Source organism: Myotis nattereri, assembly GCF_964212035.1.
Source record: "Myotis nattereri genome assembly, chromosome: 12".
Lineage (NCBI taxonomy): Eukaryota > Metazoa > Chordata > Mammalia > Chiroptera > Vespertilionidae > Myotis > Myotis nattereri.
Window position 1 is genome coordinate 81,003,593 of NC_138087.1, and position 21,616 is coordinate 81,025,208.

The 21,616-nt window shown below is 62.6% G+C and overlaps 1 protein-coding gene across 1 annotated transcript in view; it reads right to left on the minus strand.

The window, feature by feature from the left end:
* Window positions 1-447: 447 nt before the first annotated feature.
* The window catches only part of SARDH (sarcosine dehydrogenase), a gene marked incomplete at its 5' end in the record, with an annotated part of 35,722 nt that continues 14,553 nt past the window's right edge, over window positions 448-21,616 (minus strand). Inside the window, 8 exons of the mRNA XM_081103309.1 lie at window positions 448-1,295; window positions 1,733-1,868; window positions 2,917-3,085; window positions 3,430-3,592; window positions 14,228-14,321; window positions 15,402-15,549; window positions 16,704-16,817; window positions 18,817-18,955. Of these exons, the coding sequence (XP_080959435.1) occupies window positions 1,170-1,295; window positions 1,733-1,868; window positions 2,917-3,085; window positions 3,430-3,592; window positions 14,228-14,321; window positions 15,402-15,549; window positions 16,704-16,817; window positions 18,817-18,955 (1,089 nt within the window). The 3' untranslated portion in view covers window positions 448-1,169. The remainder of the gene's footprint in view (window positions 1,296-1,732; window positions 1,869-2,916; window positions 3,086-3,429; window positions 3,593-14,227; window positions 14,322-15,401; window positions 15,550-16,703; window positions 16,818-18,816; window positions 18,956-21,616) is intronic.

Sequence of the window (21,616 nt, forward strand, 5' to 3'; positions counted from 1 at the left end):
GACCCAAACGTCCTCCCTGGCGACGGCTTTACTAGCCGGGCCCGTCCCAGCTCAGCCTGAAGCCGTGTGTGAGCCCCGAGAGGCCAGGCTGCACCCCAATCACCACCATGCTCCTGGGGCTCCTCTGTGGCCCTTGTCCTCTCTGTCCCTAAGCACGTCCCCTGCTTCCCGGAGAGCCAGGGAAGGGTGGTGGTGACTGGGAGTCACACCCGTGCAGAGCAGCTTTGTTGAGGCTGTCTGGCCCCGGGTGCCCAGTGGGCAATGAAGTCGGCGGGGGAGCGAGTGGAGGGGCTGGGACCTGGGCATGTGGGTGGGGCAGCCAGGCACCCATCCTGGCAGGGAAGCAGGGCCTCACGGGAGATGCCCAGAGAAGAGCCTAGGCCAGGCCCTTCCCCCAGGGTCCAGAGAAGAGACAAGGACACAGCAAGGACAAAGGCCACTCAGGCAGGAAGTTCTGTCAGGTTCTTACTGAGACATGATCATCAAGGAGCTCCTGGGGAAACTGAGGCAGATGGCCTGTCTGTACGGGCGAGGACTTCACACTGGGACTCTCGGAAGACTTCCTGTGTGAAAACCTGGGACATCGAGGCAGGAAGACCTCGCCGCCGTCCTGGGATCGGGGACAGGCCCTGCGCCCAGCGGCCTGAATCAGAGGGCCAGAGCTGCCTGGCATGTGCCCAAGGCAGACATTACTAATCAATTCTGCTCTGTCCCCGACTGGCGGGGGGGTGGGGGGGGGGGTGGCGGGGAGGGAATGGTGCCTTGAAAACCTCCACCGCCCAGAGCAGCAGGCGGGGCCTCCCTGCCTGAGCTCTGGGCTTGTCCGCTCTCAGCACCTTCTAGGAAGCTTGTCATGGTCCTGGCCCAAGACGCACAGGTGTGTCTGGGGGGATGGATGGACTAGAGACCACCTTTTGGCCAGTGACCAGAGACTGGGCCCTCGGGTCCTCTTCCCACCCTCTCTATCCACATCTGTCAGGTGAGCAGGCCTGGCCCGAGGGCAGGGAGGGCCCACGTTCTGGCAGGGGCCCAGGTCCTGGGCTCAGGGTGGTGCAGGCCCTGTGGGAGCCATGGGGCGGTGGGGGTGGGGGGAGGCCCTGTGGGAGCGGTGGGTGGGTGGAGGGCAGGTCTCTGGTGCCTGAGCAGCTGGGGCCCTGCCTGTAGGCCCATCAATAGATCCCCTTTACTCTCTTGTTGTCGGGGTCAAAGGGAGATTTCAGGTGAGCCCGGGCAGGGTAGGTCACCCCCATCCTCTCCAGGCTGTAGTCCCCACTCTTCACGAAGTCTGGGGAGACCTAGGGGCAGAGGAGAGACGCCGTCACTCCTTCCTGGTGGTGCTGGGCCCACACCTGCTGCTTCTCGGAGCAGAATCTCGGCCTCGCTTCCTCCCCTGCGAGCAAGCCAACCCCGCCCAGGGCCTTCCCTGAACCAAGGGCCTGACCAGCGGGTGGATCCTGTGCCCAGATCCCTGGGTCCAACAGAGACAACATCTGGCAGGAATAACACAGGGCTGAGCCCCATGGAAGGTGTTGGGGAGTCTGCCCTGGGATTAGGGGCGCCCTCCCTCCCGGCACTCAGGACTTGGAGAGAACAATGAAAACACACAAGGAGGCGGCTTCTCGGCCGCGTGTCCCGTGGCCCCGGGCAGAGGCCCAGGCTGTGGGGGCTTCCAACACCTAAGACAGGGCCACCCAAGCTGCCATGTGGTCCCTGCTAACACCCCCCGACTCACCGGCCCGCCGCTGGGGTCCCGGATGTAGCCGTAGGCAAGGGTCTTGTCGATGGTGAAGCCGAAGTCGGCCCTGCGCACGTGGCCCACCACCTGGCCGTCCCTCCAGATGGCCTCCAGGCCAAACATGGGCACTTTCCTGGGAGACGCAACAGAGAGACTGGGACCCAGAGCCCCGTCCCCGGGGGCCACCTGGCGGGAGGGGGAGGGGGGCTGGAGCCTGAGACCCCCACACTGAGGGACGAGCCTGGAGGGTGTGGTGTCCAGGGTGAAGCGGCCTGGGCCCCACCCCGTGGACGAGGATGGGACGGAAGGAGGTTTTGTGAACATGTCCCGTCTCCTTTGGTGCCACCTCCAGGTGGGGAGACAGGCTTGGGAGCCCCGCCTTGTCCGGGGGCAGAGCCAAGGCCGGGCACTCCCTGTGGCTGCACAGCCGGCATCCTGGTGGGGTCGCCAGAGGATGGGACCGCAGGCTGCCAGCCCTACGCTGTCTGTGCCCAACCTCGCCGAGCTGTTTCAGGTCACACAGATGGTGACAAAAACAGCTCTGCTCGCAACCGCCCCCCCCCCCCCCCCCGCACCTCCCGCCTCCACTCCCATCACTCCTGACACCTCTAAAAGCCCCAGACTCTGGGAGCGGGGCGCTGGCTATCACCCCAAACCCACAGAGCCAGAGCCCGCCCTGGAGGCGGCTGCCGCTGGGACTCCACAGAGCCGTGGCTCTGACGCACATGGACTGTCACCTCAGAGTGACTCCGCCCACCCAGGTGGAACCCAGGTGCCCAGAACCAGGGACACCATGGCCCTGGCTGAGCAGCAGGCACAAAGCCGCCTGGGGAGGCAGAGGGCAGGTCCAAGAGAGGGGATCCTCTCGCTGGCAGGAGGCCCCATCCCTGGCACCAGCGGTCCCATTTGCAAGTGCGGGTGCCCCCAGCCTGGCCCTGCCCGCCCCGCCCCCTATCCCGGAGCCCGGGGAGCAGGCAGCTGGAACAGTGGGAGGCCCAGCCCGGTGACGGGAAGCTGTCTCGAGGCCAGGCCACCCTCCCAAGGCTCCTGTCTGGGTCGAACCCTGCTGGTGGCTGGGCAGGACCTCCCTCTGTTAAAATCCGCACGGGAGGAAGGCGAGCCCCATCCTCGTCCCGCGGGCCCCGCTGCCCCAGCCCCGGTGGCCCAGGCCGAGCACTCACTCGTCCACCGTGAAGCAGACCAGGCGCCTGCGGAGGCCGGCCGCCCGCTGCCGCTGCAGGGCCTCGCGCCCCAGGAAGGGGATGGCGGACTTGAGCTTGCAGGTGAAGGCCAGGCCCGCCTCCAGGGGGCTGTCGTCCGGCCGCAGGTCCGCGTGCCAGTGTCGGTAGCCTGTGCGGAGGGGACCACGGCTCAGCGCCCCCAGGCCGGGCACCCACCGGCTTCCCAGCCCTGCACTGCGGGCTGGGACGGGGAGAGGCTGGCGGAGGGCCCTGGCGGCTCTCAGGACATTAGGCACCGCATCCGAACTGAGCCTGGTCCTGTCTCCACACCCCAGCTCCCTGCCCGAGGGGGTGTCAGAGGACCCGGCCTGGGGGAATGCCCGGGTCACGGGCAGTAGGTGGCGCGAGTGTCATGGGGGAGGAGGGAACAGGCCTGGGGAGTAGCAGCTTCCCGGCCCCTGCAGGGCTCTGCACCCCCGTCCTCCCCCCACCTCCCCCGCCACCTGTGCGCACCTTTCTCGATGCTCAGAGAGTCGATGGCCCGGTAGCCGGCGTTGACGAGGCCATGCTTGGCGCCCGCTGCCATCACGGCCTGGTACACGGGCACGCAGGACGGCCCGGGGATGTGCAGCTCCCAGCCCAGCTCCCCCACGAAGGACAGCCGCATGGCCCGCACCTGGGGACAGTCACAGCGCTCACTTGGCTGGGGCACCCCACCGCAGTCAAGGCCTCGCTACCACTCACGGGTGGACGGTGCCATTTCACCACTGTCATCGGCTGTCCCTGAGCCCTGGCCAGCCCACCACCGAAACGTGGGGTCTCCGAAGAGACTTCCCAGGAGCCCTTGGAAACCTGTAAGGGGAAAGGGGGTCGGCGCTGGGAGAAAGTAGGCACAGTTCCCGGGACTCAGCTCTCCTTCCAAGTGACCCCAGACTCTGGCTGAAATCACCAAATGGACTCCCTTCCGTTCTGGGGCTGGAAGTGCAACATGCGGGTGCCAGCCCGGGCTCCCTCCAGGGCTCTGGGGGGACCCTTCTCCCCACTCCCCTGGCCTCTGGGCGCTCAGTGGCTGTGGCCGCGTTATCCCACCCTCTGCCGCCATCGCCCCGCGGCCTCTCCTGTGCTGCGTCCTTTCTGTGCCTCTTATCAGGGTGCCTGTCATGGACTGAGGCCCCGGTGGGGGGCTGAGCAGGAGCAGCTGTGACAGGGACAGCTGGTCTCTGCGTGTGTCCCCCACACCCATGCACCACCAGCCGGGGGTCACTCGGCCAGCGGCATGTGACTGACCCCGCACTCTGGGTGGGACGGCGTGTCATCCAGGCACCCAGCAACCATGTCTGCTTCCAGGCCTGAGGGCAAGTCCCGAACCTACAGGTCCCCGTGGGGAAGGCCTGAGCGCTCAGCCCGGGGACCGGCCAGCTCACAGCAGGAACAGTGAGAGCACAGCAGGTCACAGGTCACGGGGAGCACAGCAGGTCACGGGGAGCACAGCAGGTCACAGAGGTCATGGGGAGCACAGCAGGTCACGGGGAGCACGGCAGGTCACAGAGGTCACAGGGAGCACAGCAGGTCACAGAGGTCACGGGGAGCACAGCAGGTCACAGGTCACGGAGAGCACAGGTCACAGGTCACGGGGAGCACGGCAGGTCACAGAGGTCACAGGGAACACAGCAGGTCACAGAGGTCACGGGGAGCACGGCAGGTCACAGAGGTCACAGGGAGCACAGCAGGTCACAGAGGTCATGGGGAGCACAGCAGGTCACAGGTCACAGGGAGCACAGCAGGTCACAGGTCACGGAGAGCACAGGTCACAGGTCACGGAGAGCACAGGTCACAGGTCACGGGGAACACAACACGTCACAGAGATCATAGGGAGCACAGCAGGTCACAGAGGTCATGGGGAGCACAGAGGTCACGGGGAGCACAACAGGTCACAGGTCACGGAGAGCAGAGGTCACAGGTCACAGGGAGCACAACAGGTCACAGGGAGCACAGCAGGTCACAGGTCACGGAGAGCAGAGGTCACAGGTCACGGGGAGCACAACAGGTCACAGAGATCATAGGGAGCACAGCAGGTCACAGAGGTCACGGGGAGCATAGCAGGTCACAGAGGTCACGGGGAGCAAGGAGAGGCCCCTCCACTGCTCCGGCTGGAAGGCCCACCGGGGGCAGCTCCCCTCGGGCCACGCCCACGCAGGACTGGAGGCCACACTCCCGGCGCAGCAAGCTCCTCTGCACTGGACGCTCTAACCACAGCCGCGGGGGGCTGGACTCGGAAGGCCCTGGACGCGTCCGCCTCTCGAAAAACTCCCAGCTGATGGGAAATGTGCTGTGGACGCTTCGTGCCCCGGTGCAAGCTCTCGGCCTCCCCAGGCCTGCCTGCCGGCGGGGGCTAATCCGGGACAGCTGCGCGGAGCCTGGGCCCAAAGCCAGTCTCATACGAAACGAAACAGAAGAATCCTCAGTACAGCTCGCCCACCAACAGCTCCAGACTGAGGCTCCGAGTCTGACACCCCGCGCAGAGCGAGGGTCAGCCTGCCGTTTCCTTGAATCCCGGGTGGGACGCAGCCCCTTCCCAGCTCTGGGAGCCAAGGTGGGGGCTGCTGCAGCTGACCCCCCACACCCCGCGCAGGCTCCGCCACAGAGGGGCTGAGAGGATGCTTCCTGAGTGAGGAAACAGGCGGGAGCAGACGGACCCCGCGCCCCAGCCAGGCGAGGACGAGTGGGGATGCCAGGGGCCTCTCCAAGGCCACGGCACCACTGGCTCCCACACGCCCTCCTGCTCTCCACAGAAGCAGGAAGATGGGGAAGTGCTCACGCCTTCGGAAGGGAAAGCCCCGTGTGAGGACGTCTGCAACACCGGCTCCGGGTCGGCCTCTCCCGACCGCAGTGTTCCCATCTGATAAATGGGCGGAGGCCAGTGCTGTGCGCACCACCTTCATGGGAAGCCAATGCCTGATACACAGCCACCTGCCAGCACATGTTGGCGTGGAGGGACTGTAAGAGCAAGCCCCCCGAGAAACCCGCTCATAAACAGCCCTGCATTCACTTACCGGGACCACAGGCAGTGGGCGGTCACAGAACCGTGGAAGGTTCCCAGGGAGGACTTCAGCCAGGTTTTGCTTAAACCCTTTCTCACCCTAATAAACTCGTTCAGCAAGGTCGCAGAGTACACGACCCACACCCAGAAATCAGCTGTTCGTAACCCTGACAAAGGACAACCAGAAAGGAGGCGAATAAACCCAACCATGGAGGCGAAAGACGTGTACAGGAGAGACGACGGAACTGTGGTGAGAAAATGAAAGAAGATACAAATAAATGGCCAGAGAGCCCGCGCTCATGACAGTTCCAACACTACTCTGCGGCCTACAGGCTGAACGCAATCCCTGCCAGATCCCCACCGCGTCTGCAGAATAGAAAAGCCCATCCTAAAACCCACAGTCCCAGGGACCTCAAACACCAACACTATCTTGAGGAAGAAGAATGCGGCAGGAGGGCTCGGCCTCCTGATGTCAAACTTTCCACAACCTGCTGTACTCAGCACCGCGCTGCTGGCCTGAGCCGACACCGACACGCCCCGCCACGGAACGGCGCGGGGAGCCCGTGCGCGGCCAAGTGGTCCCCCACAGGAGGCCAGAGCACACAGCAGAGCGGGGACGGCTCCGCGGTGCCGGGAAGCAGACATCGCTGCAGAGCGCCGCTGGGCTCCCTCCCACGCCGACGCAAACATGAGCGCACAGCGGTCAGAGACCCCGTGTAGGACTGAAACGGTGGGACTCTTCGAAAAAAACAGCGGAGCTGCTTTATGACACTGGGCCTGGGTGGCTTCTTAGCTGCCACCGAAGGCGCAGACAAGAGCAACACGTTCTCACGGGACTACGTTCCATCACGTGTGCCAACTTCTGTGCGTCAAAGGGTACGATCAGCAGTGGAAAGGCAGCCTGCGGCCTGGGAGACACTCCTGACAAACCGTCTATTCGATATGGCTTAAGACCCAGAACACACACAGAACTACAACTCGACAACGGCACAACCGCCTGAATAAGGCATTTCTTCAAAGATGACATACCGACGACGGCCAGTAAGCACACGGCAAGTGATCAGTATCACTGAGCATCACAGAAATGCCAATCAAAGTCGCAATGAGATGGCCTCAGCCCTACCTACAAACACACCCGGGAAATGACCAGTGTTGGCGAGGGTGTGGAGAAATGGGAACCCTTGGGCACAGCTGGCGGGAATGTGAAATGGTGTGACTGTTCAGGAAGACAGGATGGTGGTTCTTTGAAAAATTAAGAGAACGACCGTATGTCCAGCAATTCTGTTTCTGGGTTTTTGCCCCAAAGCACTGAAGGCAAGATCTCACACGGCCAGCTGCCCATGTTCACAGCAGCATTATTCACAACAGCCAAGAGGCGGGAGGGAGCCTGTGTCCATCCACAGCAAGATGGACAGTGTGGTACGTCCGCGCCTGGCATAGTATCCAGCCATGAAAAGGCAGGAAATTCTGACACCTGCTGCCACATGGACAAGCCTTGAGGACGTGCCGCTGAGTGAACTAGGCCAGTCACTAAAGGACGTGTTCTGTACGACTCACATGTAGGAGGCACCTAACGTAGTCAAGTTCACAGCCACTGAGAGGAGGTGGTTATTCGGAGCTGGGGGGGGGGAGCTATGCACATCGTGTGGAGATGTGAGTGCGCTGCCCACCGAGCCATGTGCGTTACGTGGTTAAGATGATGAAGGCGAGACGAGGCACCCTCTTCTCCACGGCCGGGCCCGACAGCCAGAGGGACTGTCATTTGTGCTCTCGTGACGCTCTGGGTGCCAGGAGGGAGGGAGAGAGGCCATGCACTGCGTCACTGACCTCCCGCCAGCTCTCCTTGGAGATGGCTGAAGTCCAAGGAGGTGCTGAGTGCCCGCCTGAGCCTGGGCCCAAGGCCCTGCAGGTGCCCAGGTCAGGGGAGGCCACGGCGCTCCCGCGGATGTGCCATCAGAACGAGCCTGGTGCACCTGAGTCCGTCCCGCAGGAGGCGAAGCATCTGTGCCCACAGACGCAGGCCGGCACGTCCACCTTCTCAGATCACATCAGCTCATGGCGGTTTCACAAGTTCTCAGCGTGTTTGGTTGTGTAACAGCACGGCCGACACAGCAGGCGCAGCCACCAACCTGTCACCCCTTAAACAGTGAGGCCCCGAGGCCCAGAGGTGGGGGGTTGGGACCAGAGCACGGACTGCTCTCTGCAGGGCCTGTGGCCGCCCCGAACCCACAGGAGAGGGAAGCAGCACGTTGGTTGTATGTTCAGATTATCTTCATTTTTCAAACCCTCTGAAGGCTCCGAAGACATCCTGGATCCTAAAAACATCCTGCTATGGGATGTGCACTCTCTCCCAGAGGTCTGGTTCAGAAGGCTAATGTGTGGTGGTGATGGTGGTGATGATGGTGGTGGTGGTTGCGGTGGTGGTAGTGATGGTGGCGGTGATGACTGTGATGGCGGTGGTGATGGTGATGGCAGCGGCGATGGTGGTGGTGACAGTGGTGGTGATTATTGTGATGGTGGTGAAGATGGTGACAGAAACTAGTTTTCTAGGAATCAGGATAAAAATAAATAAAAGGTGTGGTGCTCAAACCGCATTTTATAAATCTGGCCCCTCTGAGGATGTAAAAAGCTCCATGGACACTGTCCAATCCCGGGGCTCCTCTCCAGCCTGTGGGAGGCCGGTCAGCCCGGGACGCTCCTGAGGAAGGCGCCTTCCCAACTGGCTGGCCTGGAGTCGGGTTTCAAGCTGCTAGTGACAGCGACGGGGCACCCCCAGAGGCGCTGTCTGCACCCACAGAGGACGCAGGGCAGCAGGGCCGGACACACAGCAGCCCCTGCAGAGAAGGGACGGGGCTCCTGGAGGAGGTTCTGGAATCTCTGATGCACACGCCCCAGGTCCCTCAGCACCACCAGCCTCATTCCAACCACACTGTCCTCCGGCCCCAGCCAGACATGCTGCCCCCGCGGACACCACAGGAGGGGCTGCGGGTGCTGGGCCACGGCTCCCGGGTCCCAGGGCCACGGCGACCTGCACAGGTTATGCGAAGGACCTTTCAGCCGGCAACGGAAACCCCATCGGCCAAGGCCGCCTGCGTGGAGGTGGCCTCATCGGGAGCCCCTCTCTAGAACGTTGCGGGTGAGAGAACCTTACCCGACTTCACACCATCAGGGAGAGAAACTCAATTTCCTTCTGACCTGAAATTCATGTTCAGGGGAAAGTCGCTCTATCGCGTCTCGTGCTGAGCCTCCAGCCGGCGCTGCTGCTGTGCAGAGGGCCCGTCCTCACCGAGGCACCGGGACACCACGTCCGGCCCGGTGACCGCACCGGGAGCGTGTCCCCCGGGAACCTCCATGGCCTTGCGGCCAATGTGAGGGAAGTCAGGCCATCTGGTCAGCTGGCTGCCGGGGACAGCGTCCCGCCCTCTGTCCTTCCTCTTGGAATGCGGCTCACGGACGCCCGGCCAGAGCCAAGCATCTCGGAGAATTATTGCAAAACCGTGACACGGCTCAGCTGGGGACACCGCCTGGCCAGGGACCCCGCCCGGCTGCTGTGAGCCTGGGTCCTGTGGGCGCAGCGGGGCTGCCCATGCATCCTGGGCCGGGCTGGGGCGAGGCTCAGGGCCGCCATTCCGCGCCCTGCAACCAGGAGGCCTTGCCGACTAGAGGCCCACGTCCCTCTCCCACATCTGCTTGGCCGGAGCCCAACGATCTCCCATAAATACTTGGCCCGGCCCGCGCTGCGGCCCCGGTGTCTCTTCACATTGAGGGATGGGGCGCCAACACGCACCAGAGCCCAGACAGCTCATCTGGGAGAATGTGAGACTCCCCGGGCCGAGGAGGGGGGACGGCTGACAGACTTGTGGGCCGGCCCAGAAAGGAGTTTAGACATTGTCTAGCCTGGGCGCTGCAGATGGGGAAACTGAGGCCTGAGAGGCAGCCCCGAAGAAGGCTGGAGTGAGACTGGAAGCCAGGCCTGCCCAGCCCCCAGCTCTATTGAACAGTGGGGTGACGCTGCCCCTGAGCCCTCAGTTCTGTGCTGACCCAGCTTCCGCCCGAGAACGTCCATGACTCCACCCACCAGGTCTCCCCTCCATCTGTGTTTCTCTGGGCGAGACTTGACTCTCCCTCCTAGAACTTGTCCCTGGGACCCTCCTCATTCTGATCTCAGCTCCTTGGGGAGGGGCTCCTGCCCGCCCCTCAGGTCACCCTCCAGTGCAGGCTGGGCTGTGGCTGCAGGACCCTGCCCGACCCCAACCTCAACCCGGTGTGACTCCTGGAGGGGGGTCGCAGCTGCCACCCAGGGCCTGGCTCAGAGCTCCGCATCTGGCCGGCGCTCAGCTGATGCTCCCAGCTGACGTGTGGGCACTGATTTCAGAGCCAGGCTGGGGGCGTGGTGAGGGGAGCTCAGCGTTGGCAGGAGAGGAGACCCAGCGCTTATTTCTCATGGAAGAGCCAGCCTGCCAGTCTCTGCAGGCCCGGAAGGCAGCAGGTCTCCGGGAGGAGACGCCCCGCAGGACTGTCTCAGGGTCCCGAGCTAGGAATCTCCCGGGTCCACAGTGAGGCTGGGGAAGGGGCACGGTCGAGGGACGCTGGTCACCGGGCTTCGAGGAGAAACGGCCCTGCGTCAACGCCCAAGCACAGGGGCTCACGGAGCTGAGCGAGAGGACGCGGCGCTCAGAGCGGCTCTCAGAACATTTGAAAGAACAAGAACCCGACTGCCGGGTCGTGAGGGAACCAAGCCGTGTACACAGATGTGCACGCAGGGTGGTCCCAACTCCGTGTTCGCATTCGGCCAGAGTCAGGGAGGAAGGAAGCACCTGGGGCCTGTCTGTTTGTCTCTGTCTGTCTCTCTGTCCCTCTCTCTCTCTCTCTATCTCTCCCTCCCCCCGCTCTCGCTGAGTTAGGGCTTCCTTTACGCATCCTCATTTGGCATATGCTCCCGGGATTTTCAGTGAAACACTGATGCCCAGACGGGCAGGCAGCTTTGCGCCAGCTTCTCCTGGAATCTGCTTAACGACCCCCGTCCCGTGCCAGGGGGACAAAGGGAAGGCTCAGGGAGGCCGAGGGGTTGGAAGCGGAGGAGGGCACACGCGTCCACCCAGCGGTAAATCCTTTTTGACAAAACCAGTAGCCAACCCTGGGGGACAGGGCGGGGAGGAGCCCGCACACCCTAACCCCCCCACTCCCCGACCCGTGTCCGCCCGCTTATCACCCTGGGGAGAGGTTCACCCCGAAGCCCGGCCTCTTTTCCGCCAGCCTGCTCGGAGCCCAGCCACCTCGGCGGCCAGACCTGGGAGGCGGCCAGGGCGGCCCCAGGGGTGGGGAGGCAGCCGGACCCGCCATCCAAGACCACGTTCCAGGTGCCTTATGGGAGCGCCTGGCTGAGAGGGGAGTGCTCCCACCTGGTCCTCTCCCCAGCGAAGCCCCACCCTGAACCATACAGAGGCTCCCAGCTCAGACCCGCATGGGCCCAGGGGCGGGCGGGGTGCCGCCACCACCCCGGCTGAGCTGTGCTGCTCCTGCAAAGTGCCCACCCTCTCTGGTCCCGGCAGGCAATCTGGCACCGAGGAGTCAGGAAGCGAGCTAGACAGATCCCCCTCCCCGCCCTCCCAGCTTCCTGCTCCCCTAGCTCGGCCTCTGCAGTGAAGGCGGGAGCGGAGCCCTCGCCTCCTGGGCTCCCTCCGCAGAGCAGCCTTTATCTCCCTCCCCCTGGCAGCCTCCTCGCCGATGTCATCGCAATGCTGTTTATTTGCTAACAGGACCCAGACGCGTCCGACCTCCAGACCTTCTGCGGGCCAGCATGGCTCCCGACCAACGCTCGCTCCCTCACACTCCCCGCCCAAACCCCCGATGAACACGGGAGATGAGAAAAGGACCATCTGTCTGTCTGCCCAACCCGTCCTCACGGTCACGTCTGCTTCACGGACACGTATCCGTGCACTCTTCCTGTTTTATGGGCTGGGCGGCCTTGGGCAGCCCACCCAACCTCTCTGAGCTCTATTGGAAGAAACATCCGTTCTCCAGGGTGATGGGGACCTGGCCGTGGCTGCTGCCCGTGTGGCTACCACCCCTGCCAGGGGTAACCCTAAAATAGTGGCTGCCCACGTGGCTGCCACCCCTGCTATGGGTAACCCTGCAGCCATGGGGAACACTCGCTCATGTCTGGACACATTTTTGGTCACAACAGGAGGAGTCCTGGCATCGAGCGGCTGGAGGGCAGGGATGAGGTTAACACCTGCCACTCCCAGGACGGCCCAGCACAGTACGTCAGCTCCCGGTGTCAGCACCGTGAGGGTCCGTGTGGAGAATCGTGTCAGTGCGCCTAGAGCGGCGCCTGGTCCAGTGGGGCTGGTACAGCACCCGGTACAGTGGGCCTGGTACACAAAGCGGACAGTGGCTGCTACAGCACCCGGTACAGTGGGCCTGGCACACAGAGCGGACAGTGGCTGCTACAGCACCCGGTACAGTGGGCCTGGTACACAGAGCGGACAGTGGCTGCTACAGCACCCGGTACAGTGGGCCTGGTACACAAAGCGGACAGTGGCTGCTACAGCACCCGGTACAGTGGGCCTGGCACACAGAGCGGACAGTGGCTGCTACAGCACCCGGTACAGTGGGCCTGGCACACAGAGCGGACAGTGGCTGCTACAGCACCCGGTACAGTGGGCCTGGTACAGCACCCGGTACAGTGGGCCTGGTACAGCACCCGGTACAGTGGGCCTGGCACACAGAGCGAACAGTGGCTGGTACAGCACCCGGGACAGTGGGCCTGGCACACAGAGCGGACAGTGGCTGCTACAGCACCCGGTACAGTGGGCCTGGCACACAGAGCGGACAGTGGCTGCTACAGCACCCGGTACAGTGGGCCTGGTACAGCACCCGGTACAGTGGGCCTGGCACACAGAGCGAACAGTGGCTGGTACAGCACCCGGTACAGTGGGCCTGGTACAGCACCCGGTACAGTGGGCCTGGTACAGCACCCGGTACAGTGGGCCTGGTACAGCACCCGGTACAGTGGGCCTGGTACAGCACCCGGTACAGTGGGCCTGGTACAGCACCCGGTACAGTGGGCCTGGTACAGCACCCGGTACAGTGGGCCTGGCACACAGAGCGGACAGTGGCTGCTACAGCACCCGGTACAGTGGGCCTGGTACAGCACCCGGTACAGTGGGCCTGGTACAGCACCCGGTACAGTGGGCCTGGTACAGCACCCGGTACAGTGGGCCTGGCACACAGAGCGGACAGTGGCTGCTACAGCACCCGGTACAGTGGGCCTGGTACAGCACCCGGTACAGTGGGCCTGGTACAGCACCCGGTACAGTGGGCCTGGTACAGCACCCGGTACAGTGGGCCTGGCACACAGAGCGGACAGTGGCTGCTACAGCACCCGGTACAGTGGGCCTGGTACAGCACCCGGTACAGTGGCTGCTACAGCACTCGGTACAGTGGGCCTGGCACACAGAGCGGACAGTGGCTGGTACAGCACCCGGTACAGTGGGCCTGGCACACAGAGCGGACAGTGGCTGGTACAGCACCCGGTACAGTGGGCCTGGCACACAGAGCGGACAGTGGCTGGGGTTACACTGTCTGCCGCTCCCCTGGCCTCAGGAACGCGGAGGGAAGCTCACGGTCCCTAATTCCCAACAAGGACACTGAGGCCCAGGAAGGCCAGGCTGACCCAGGCCGGACCAGGCGCCTGGCCGCAGAGGCTCTGAGGAAGCCAGTTCTGACAGGGCCCTGACCGTCCGCGGTCTCAGAAGCTTCGGGCCCTGCATCCCGGACTGTCTGAGCTGGGGGGGAGGGAGGGGGTGCCCCTCAGGACTGCTAGAGCTCCCCGAGCAGCCCTCCTCCTCCCACACCCACCACACTGGTGGGCGAGGGGGAGACACAGCAGGACATGGAGACCTGCCCAGCTGCCCCAGCCCCGCCGTCCCAAGGAGGCAGAGGAAATAACGCGTCACCCGATGCGGGAGGGGACCCCGGGCGGCTGTGCAGGTGGCGAGGCTGAGGTTGCCTTCCTGGCAGAAGCTTGGGACTGAGCCCCCTGTGCCAGGCACCAGGAGCAGCTGGGGTGGTGCCTGGCTTAGACCCAGCACCCCTGGAGGTCCTGGCAGCTGGTGGGCAGGACCCGGTCTCTGTTCACAGTGGGGAACCAAGGCTCTGGGAGGTGAACAGCCTTGCCCAAGGGCACTGGGGTTCCCGAGTCCCAGCCCCGGATATTCCTTCCAGCAGGTGGCTGCTGCCCGCAACCCGGGGACAGCGGGTACCTACCAGGTGCCCGGCGGCTCGCACCAGCTTGTGGGTGGAGAAGGGGAAGGCCTCGTTGCTCAGGTCTGCATCCAGCACCTCCTGCAGGATGGCCCGGCTGCAAGCAAGAACAGTCGGTCAGTCAGTCAGCAAATACTTGATGGCACCCCTGGGTGTGCGGGCCAGTCCCTGTGCTCGTGGGGCAGACTGACAGCAGGCCTGGTGCTAATTAAGACACAGCAGGACGAACACACACCACACAGGCACAGAAAGCCACCCTCACGGCGACAATAAAGGAGCAGGCGATCGCGGTGGAGGCCAGACCCACAGATGCGCTCTCAAGGGCTCCTTCCTCGGGTGGGTGAACAGAGGCTTAGACAGTGATCTAACCATCTTATGCCACCACCCCCCCCCCCGTCCGACCACATCTCCTGCTGCCCTGCGCCCCCCCCCCGCCACCCTGCTACAGACCTGGGTCCCCACAGGCAACCCGAATTCAAACACTTGACAGTTCCAGTACACGAGCCACTCAGATCCTCTTTGACTGCTCAGCAAGCACCCACTGTGCACCTGCTGTGTGCCCGAGCAGTGCCCATGAAGGCAGCTACGACCCCGCCAGGGAGGGAGGCCGGCCAGTCTCGTGCCAGCCGGGGAGATGTTGGCACAGGGCTGGCAACCCAGAGGCGCCAGTGGGTGGCTTTAACACGATGCGCTTCCCCTCTGGCCCCCCACCCCCGGGTTCCTCCTCCGAAGCCCAGCCAGAGGGGCCTTTGGACAGTGCCCAGCTGCCCGCGTGCCCCTTCTGGGCTGGGCTCCGCGTGGGGAGTTCTGTGAATCCGTACAGAGTGAATGAATGGGGAACGAGCGGCCCTGTGGTCATCACAGGCGTGCAGGGAGCTGTTCAGAAGGAGGCAGGTGGCCTCTCGCCCAGGCAGCAGGCAGGACCTGGGCCCGGCTCTGCCCGCTCCCAGAGCCGCATGTAATTCTGAGACGTGACCCCTGAACCCTGCGATACTGAGTCACACAAAAAGTTTCTCTGCGTTTTACAGCTTTAGAGACGGTTTACCCCGCGTGGAATCTCTAGCTTCCCCCGACTGGTTAGCTAACCAGACTGTCCCCTTCTGGACAGCAAGGGCTTCTGGCCACGGGTCCCAGTTGGAGGGACTAGGGTCGGCACCCAGGTGCCCTCTCTCCTCACCTGGCTGGGCCCTGGATGCTGATCATGCCCAGGTCCTCTGAGCTGTCGATGAGCTGGCACCGGAACCGCTGGTCCTGCAGCACCGAGGTGATGTGGGACCAGTTGTGCTGGGCCACGGCCCCGCCCACAGCCAGGTAGAAGGCGTCCCCTGGAAGGGAAGCAGAGCCTTAGAGGGGGTTGTGGGGCTGGGGCCTGAGGCTGGGGTTGAGAGAGCGACCAGCAGAGCAGTGACCTGGCCGGGCCTGGACCCTCACACACACAGGACACCGCCTGGGACCGTCACTGGGGGAGACCGGGGTGTGGGACCCTGAGGACGCACACGCCAGGGAGCACTTTCCTGGGAGAGTCAGAGGCTCTCTTCACTTTTCAAAGGCTCCCGATCTGGGAGAGAGTGCGAGCCCGACACCATGTTACCACAAGAGACCCCCGCCCCACGTCAGCCAGGGCGGGCAGCCTGGGACCCGCTCCTCTCCTCTGGGAGCTGAGAGCCCCTTGCCAGCTTCCATGTCCCTCCGTGTGCCTGTGTCCCTGTGTCCCTGGTCTCAGGCACCCCACCCAGCCCAGATCCAGACTCGCTGAGGCCGGCACCGGTGGACCTGGCCCGCGGTCTCTCATCCAAACACGGAACGGCTGGACCCGAGACCAGAGGCCAGCCCAGGTCGGGCCCAGCTGCAGGCGGAGCGGGAATTCGGGGCGCAGCAGCCCTGGACTGGATCCCGCACGTCCCGGTGCTGCCAGCTGTTTCCTGCCGGCTGTGCCCAGGCCTTTCGCGATGAGAGGAGGTCAAAACCCCCGCTCAAGGCTGCGTGTGCACAGCCGGGATCCGACGCGGATCGCCCGTCCTCTTGCCTTCCTGGTGACCCGACGGAGCAGGTGCCGTGCACATGCGTACTCGCACTCAGAGCAGGAACCGAACAGCTTTCACTGCGGGCGGTGTCCCGGCCCTGCAGCGCCTCCCCTGCCGGCGCCACCTCGCCTTCCTCCAACCCTGGGGCCGAGGGTCCACTGGAGCCCAACCGGGAGTCCCGTGGGCACTCGGACAGTCCACGGGGCACAGGTGCTCACGCAGAGAGGGGCTCAGGCATCCCGGTGGGAGGCACGACCTTCGCCTGGGCTCACCGCTCGGGCAGAGGAGCCGAGCAGCCCGCGCCACGGCCGGCGCGAGCGCCAGGGTCCGGGCTCGCAGACATGACACTGCGCCCCGAGCGCAGACCTCTCCCCGCCCCTCCCGCCCTCCCGCCGCCAGGGGCACCAGGGGCACCGGCCAGGCCGCCGGAGCCGGCTGTGCCCAGCGCTGCTCACCTTCGAAGGCGGGGGCGAGGGGCGAGGCCTCGGGGCCGGGGGCCAGGCGGCTGACGGTCAGGTCGCTCTCGGTGCCGCCCCGCGCGTTCAGCATGCACGTGTACACAGTGGAGCCTGCGCAGGAAGGCCGTCTGTGCACCGACGCACGCACGCACGACGCACGCACGCACGTACAGACACACACAGGCACGCACGCAGGCACGCACGCAGGCACGCACTCAGGCAGGCACCCACGCACGCAGGCACGCACTCAAGCAGGCACCCACGCACGCACAGACGCACGCAGGCACCCACGCACGCACAGATGCACACAGGCACGCACGCAGGCACGCACTCACGCAGGCACCCACGCACGCAGGCACGCACTCAGGCAAGCACCCACGCACGCACAGACGCAGGCAGGAAAGACCCCTCCACTCAGGGTCGCCCGCCCCCGCCCGAGGGCCTGGAGAGGGGGCGCGGGTCGCCAGCGCCATCAGCCCCTGGAGAATCAGGAAGGAAGGTCTTTCTTCTCGAAATGTCTCGCCATTGACGCCCCCCCACCCTCACCCCCGTCCCCAGGATCCACGTCTCGTCCACTCGGGCTCTCCGAGCACCGTGCCTGGTAGCAGAGGCTCCCTAGAGTCTGCAGGATACATGGGTATGTGATGGGGGAAGGGGGAGGTGGGCGGCGGGGGTGCAGGGGGGAGGGGTGGATGGATGGGAAGGTTGGAGGGCGGATGGGTGGAAGGGGGAATGGGTGAAAGGGGAGTAGATGGGTGGAGAAGAGAAGGAGTGGGAGGAGGAGGTGGTGGGAGGAGGGGATGGGGTGGGAGGGCAGGTGGATGGGGGGAGGAGGGGATGGGGTGGGAGGGCAGGTGGATGGGTGGGAGGAGGAGGTGGTGAGAGGAGGAAACGGTGGGAGGAGGGGTGGGTAGGCAGGTGGATGGTGGGAGGAGGGGATGGGGTGGGTGGGCAGGTGGATGGTGGGAGGAGGGGATGGGGTGGGTGGGCAGGTGGATGGTGGGAGGAGGGGATGGGGTGGGTGGGCAGGTGGATGGGTGGGAGGAGGTGGTGGTGGGAGGAGGGGATGGGGTGGGTGGGAGGAGGTGGTGGTGGGAGGAGGAGATGGTGGGAGGAGGGGTGGGTAGCCAGGTGGATGGTGCGGCAGGATGACTGGTGAGTGGACTCATGGGAGCTCTGAGGGACGTAAATGGAGGTGCAGAGCGTAGGTGGGTTGGCGGGTTGGCTGGAGAGATGCTGTTATGGGTGGAATTGTCCCCGAAAGGTGTGTTGGGGTCCCCTCCCCCAGTGTCGGTGAGCGAGGCCTTGTTTGGAAACAGGCCTTGGAAGACGTAATCTCGTAAAGGCAGGTCATGAGCGCGGGTTCTAACCCAACATGGCTGGTGTCCTCATCGGAAGAGGAAATGCAGGGAGGAGGCCCTGTGGCCTCGGAGGAGGGACAGCCGCAGCCAGAAGCGGGGACAGAGGCAGGAGGGTCCTCCCGAGCGTCAGGGCAGCGTGGCCCTGGTGACGCCTGCTTGGGGCCTCTCGCCTCCAAACTGAAAGGCAGTCATTGAGGCCGTGCGGGGGCACAGCCACCCTGGGGACTGATGCAGAGGATGAGTGAGGCTTGGGTGGGTGGCTGGATGGGTAAAATGGCGAGTGGGTGACAAAACAGGAGATGACTATCCCAGATGTTACATGACACTCATTAGAAAATTACCCCTTCTTTATCTGAAATTCACATTTAACTGAGCACGCGTGTTTATTTAATCTGGAACCCTATCTGGGGCAAGCACTCCTGGGGGTGCATGGGGGCCCCCCAGTGCCAGGAGACATTTACTGGGGGCCTCAAATCCTTTCTAGAACAAAGAACCGGGGCAGCAAGGGATGGGGGTGGGGAAGGAAGGGGGGAGGGAGGGATGCAGGGAGGCCCACAGCCCTGGGGCCTGGGATTGGTAGTAAGTGCACAGGGATCTGGACAGGGGCCCAGGTCAGGCCAGGCCAAGGGGCAGAGCATGTGCTGGAGGAACCCAGAGGTGCCACCTCGTGCCAGTGCCCAGAGCTGTGCCAGGAGTTCTGCCTGGAGCTGAAGCCTGACAGGAACATGACCCGCCCTGGCCTCACGTACCTGGGGGTCGGCTGACGTCGGCAGAGAACAGCCAGTCAGCAGCCTTCCTCGCGTCCACGCCCACCAGGTAGAACTTGCCGAAGTAGGACATGTCGAACACGGCCGCCGCGCCTCTGCAGGCCAGGCACTCCTGCCTGATCTGCAAGAGCCAGGGTGGGTGCCAGGGGCTCTGAGACGTGCCCCCCGCCAGGATCACGGGCACTGGGGCTCTCTGCTGCCACCCACTCTGAGCCTCCCCTCCGTCCCCTCCAGCTCAGAAACACCGTGACATCTCAGACACAGGGACACATCCATGGTAGATCATCAGCCATAAAAGCAAACCTAGTACTTTCAAAAGGATTAAAGTCATACAAAGCGTGTTCTTCGACCACAATGGAATTACACCGGGAATCTAGCAGGACATTGGAAAACTCTCAGAGCAGTGAAACGGAACAACAGCCAGCAGATCAGGAAAAATCGCAAGGGGGCCTAGAAGACGTTGAGCGGAGTGACAATAAACCCGCCACGTATGAGAGGGTTTTAAAATGCTTACGAGCCGAAACCGGTTTGGCTCAGTGGATAGAGCATCGGCCTGCAGACTGAAAGGTCCCAGGTTCGATTCCGATCAAGGGCATGTACCTGGGTTGCAGGCACATCCCCAGTAGGAGATGTGCAGGAGGCAGCTGATCGATGTTTCTCTCTCATCAATGTTTCTAACTCTCTATCTCTCTCCCTTCCTCTCTGTAAAAAAATCAATAAAATATATATTTAAAAAAATTAAAAAATAAAATAAAATAAAATGCTTACGAGTAAATGTAACAAAAGTGCAAAATTGGAATTAAAAATGACAAACTATTTTTGAAATAAATCAAAGAAGACCTGAGCAAGTGGGAAGACATCCATGTTTACGAAAGACTACTGTTGCCAAGGGGAACACACTCCCCAAGTGGACCTGCTGTTTCAACACCATCCCTACCAACATCTCAGCCGACCCCTGGCAGAAACTGACAAGCTGATTCCAAAGTTCATATGAAAATGCGAGGGACCCAGAATATTCAAGACAATCTTGAGCCCTAGCTGGTATGGCTCAGTGGATAGAGCATTAGACTGCGGACTGGAAGGTCCCGTGTTCAATTCTGGTCAAGAGCACATGCTCGGGTTGCAGGCTCGGTCCCCAGTAGGGGGTGTGCAGGAGGCAACCGATCAATGATACTCTCTCATCATTGATGTTTCTATCTCTCTTTCCCTCTCCCTTTCTCTCTGAAATTAAATATATATATAAAGAAGAACAAAGCTGGAGGACTCATACTTCTTGACTTGAAAACTTATCAGAAACTTACTACAAAGCTACTGTAATTGAGACAGCATTGTGTAACCTATGGATCGACACATAGATCAACAGAGTAGAATTGAGGGTTCAGAAATAAACCCTCAACATTTATGATTTTCAACAAGGGTGCCCCCAGGCATTCAGTGGGGGAAAGAATACTCTTCACCCAGTGGTGCTGGGACCACTGGCTGTCCACACACACAAGAATGAAGTTGGACCCCCTACCTCACACCGTCCACACAATGTAATCAGAGTGGATCACAGACCAAGTGTAAGAGCTGCAACTGTAACATTCCTAGGAGAAACCTATGAGTAAGTCTACGTGAACTTGGGTTAGGAAATGTTTTCCTAAACAAAACACCCAATGCAGAAGGGACAGACGTGCCTCATCCAAATCAAGAACTTCTCTGCCACCAGCAACACCACCAAGAAATGAAACGACAACCCACAGAGTCGGGGGTGCTTGCAAGTCTTTCATCTGATCAGGGATTTGTATCCAGAATCTATAAAGAATCCTCATAACTCAAAAAAGGTAAACGACACAATTTAAAGATGAGCAGAGGGTCTGAATAGACATGTCTCCCAGGAAGGCAGACAGATGGCCAACAAGCACGTGCAGAGATGCCCACAGCATCAGGCATCGGGGAAACACAACTCAGATCTGCAGGCTGCCGCCACCCCCACTGCGATGGCTGGAATCAGACAAGACAGGGCCCGGCGGGCGTGGAGCCCATGTGGCCAGCGGATGGAAAGGGGAGTGGTCACCTTGAAAACAGCCGGGGGTTGCTCAAAACATTAAACACAGAGTTCCTGTGCGACCCAGTGACCCCACTGCGGGGTGTCCCTCTGCCCAGGAGAGGTGAACACATCCGTCCACACGCAGACTTGTGTGCACGTGGTCACAGCAGCCACAACGTGGAAACCACTGGAATGAGCACCCACGGCTGGATGGATAAATAAAACCTGGGCCATCCTCATCATGGAACCTTGTTCAGGATTGAGTGGAAAGCTCCACCCCCTGCAGACACCAGACACGCAGCCCTTCCCGAAGCCCCTCCCCCCGCGGGCACCTCTGCCTACGCTGCTGGGCCCGGACCAGAAGCCGAAGCAGCTTCCTGGCTGATTCACGTCTCCCTGCCCGGGAAGTGCCAAGTTGGCACCCCCTCCGAGCTCTCACAGCGAAGCGTCGCAGCCTTAGACGCTGCGGGTGCAGAGGCGCCAGACAGAGCCCCACTCGCTCCCCAAGAGGCAGCCCAGGGACCCTGAGGTTTGATGCAGCGCCTCCCACCCCCGGCTTCACGGGACCCCCATGGAAGCCAGCTCCAAGGCAATGGTGGGGTGATGGTCCCTTCCCTTCGGGATGGCTGCTGAATTTTGAGGCCCAGTGCAAACAAAACCAAAGTGTGGGTCCTTGTTCAAAAGTAGGAGTGTCGCCCTTGCTGGTGTGGCTCAGTGGATAGAGCATCGGCCTGCAGACCAAAGGGTCTTGGG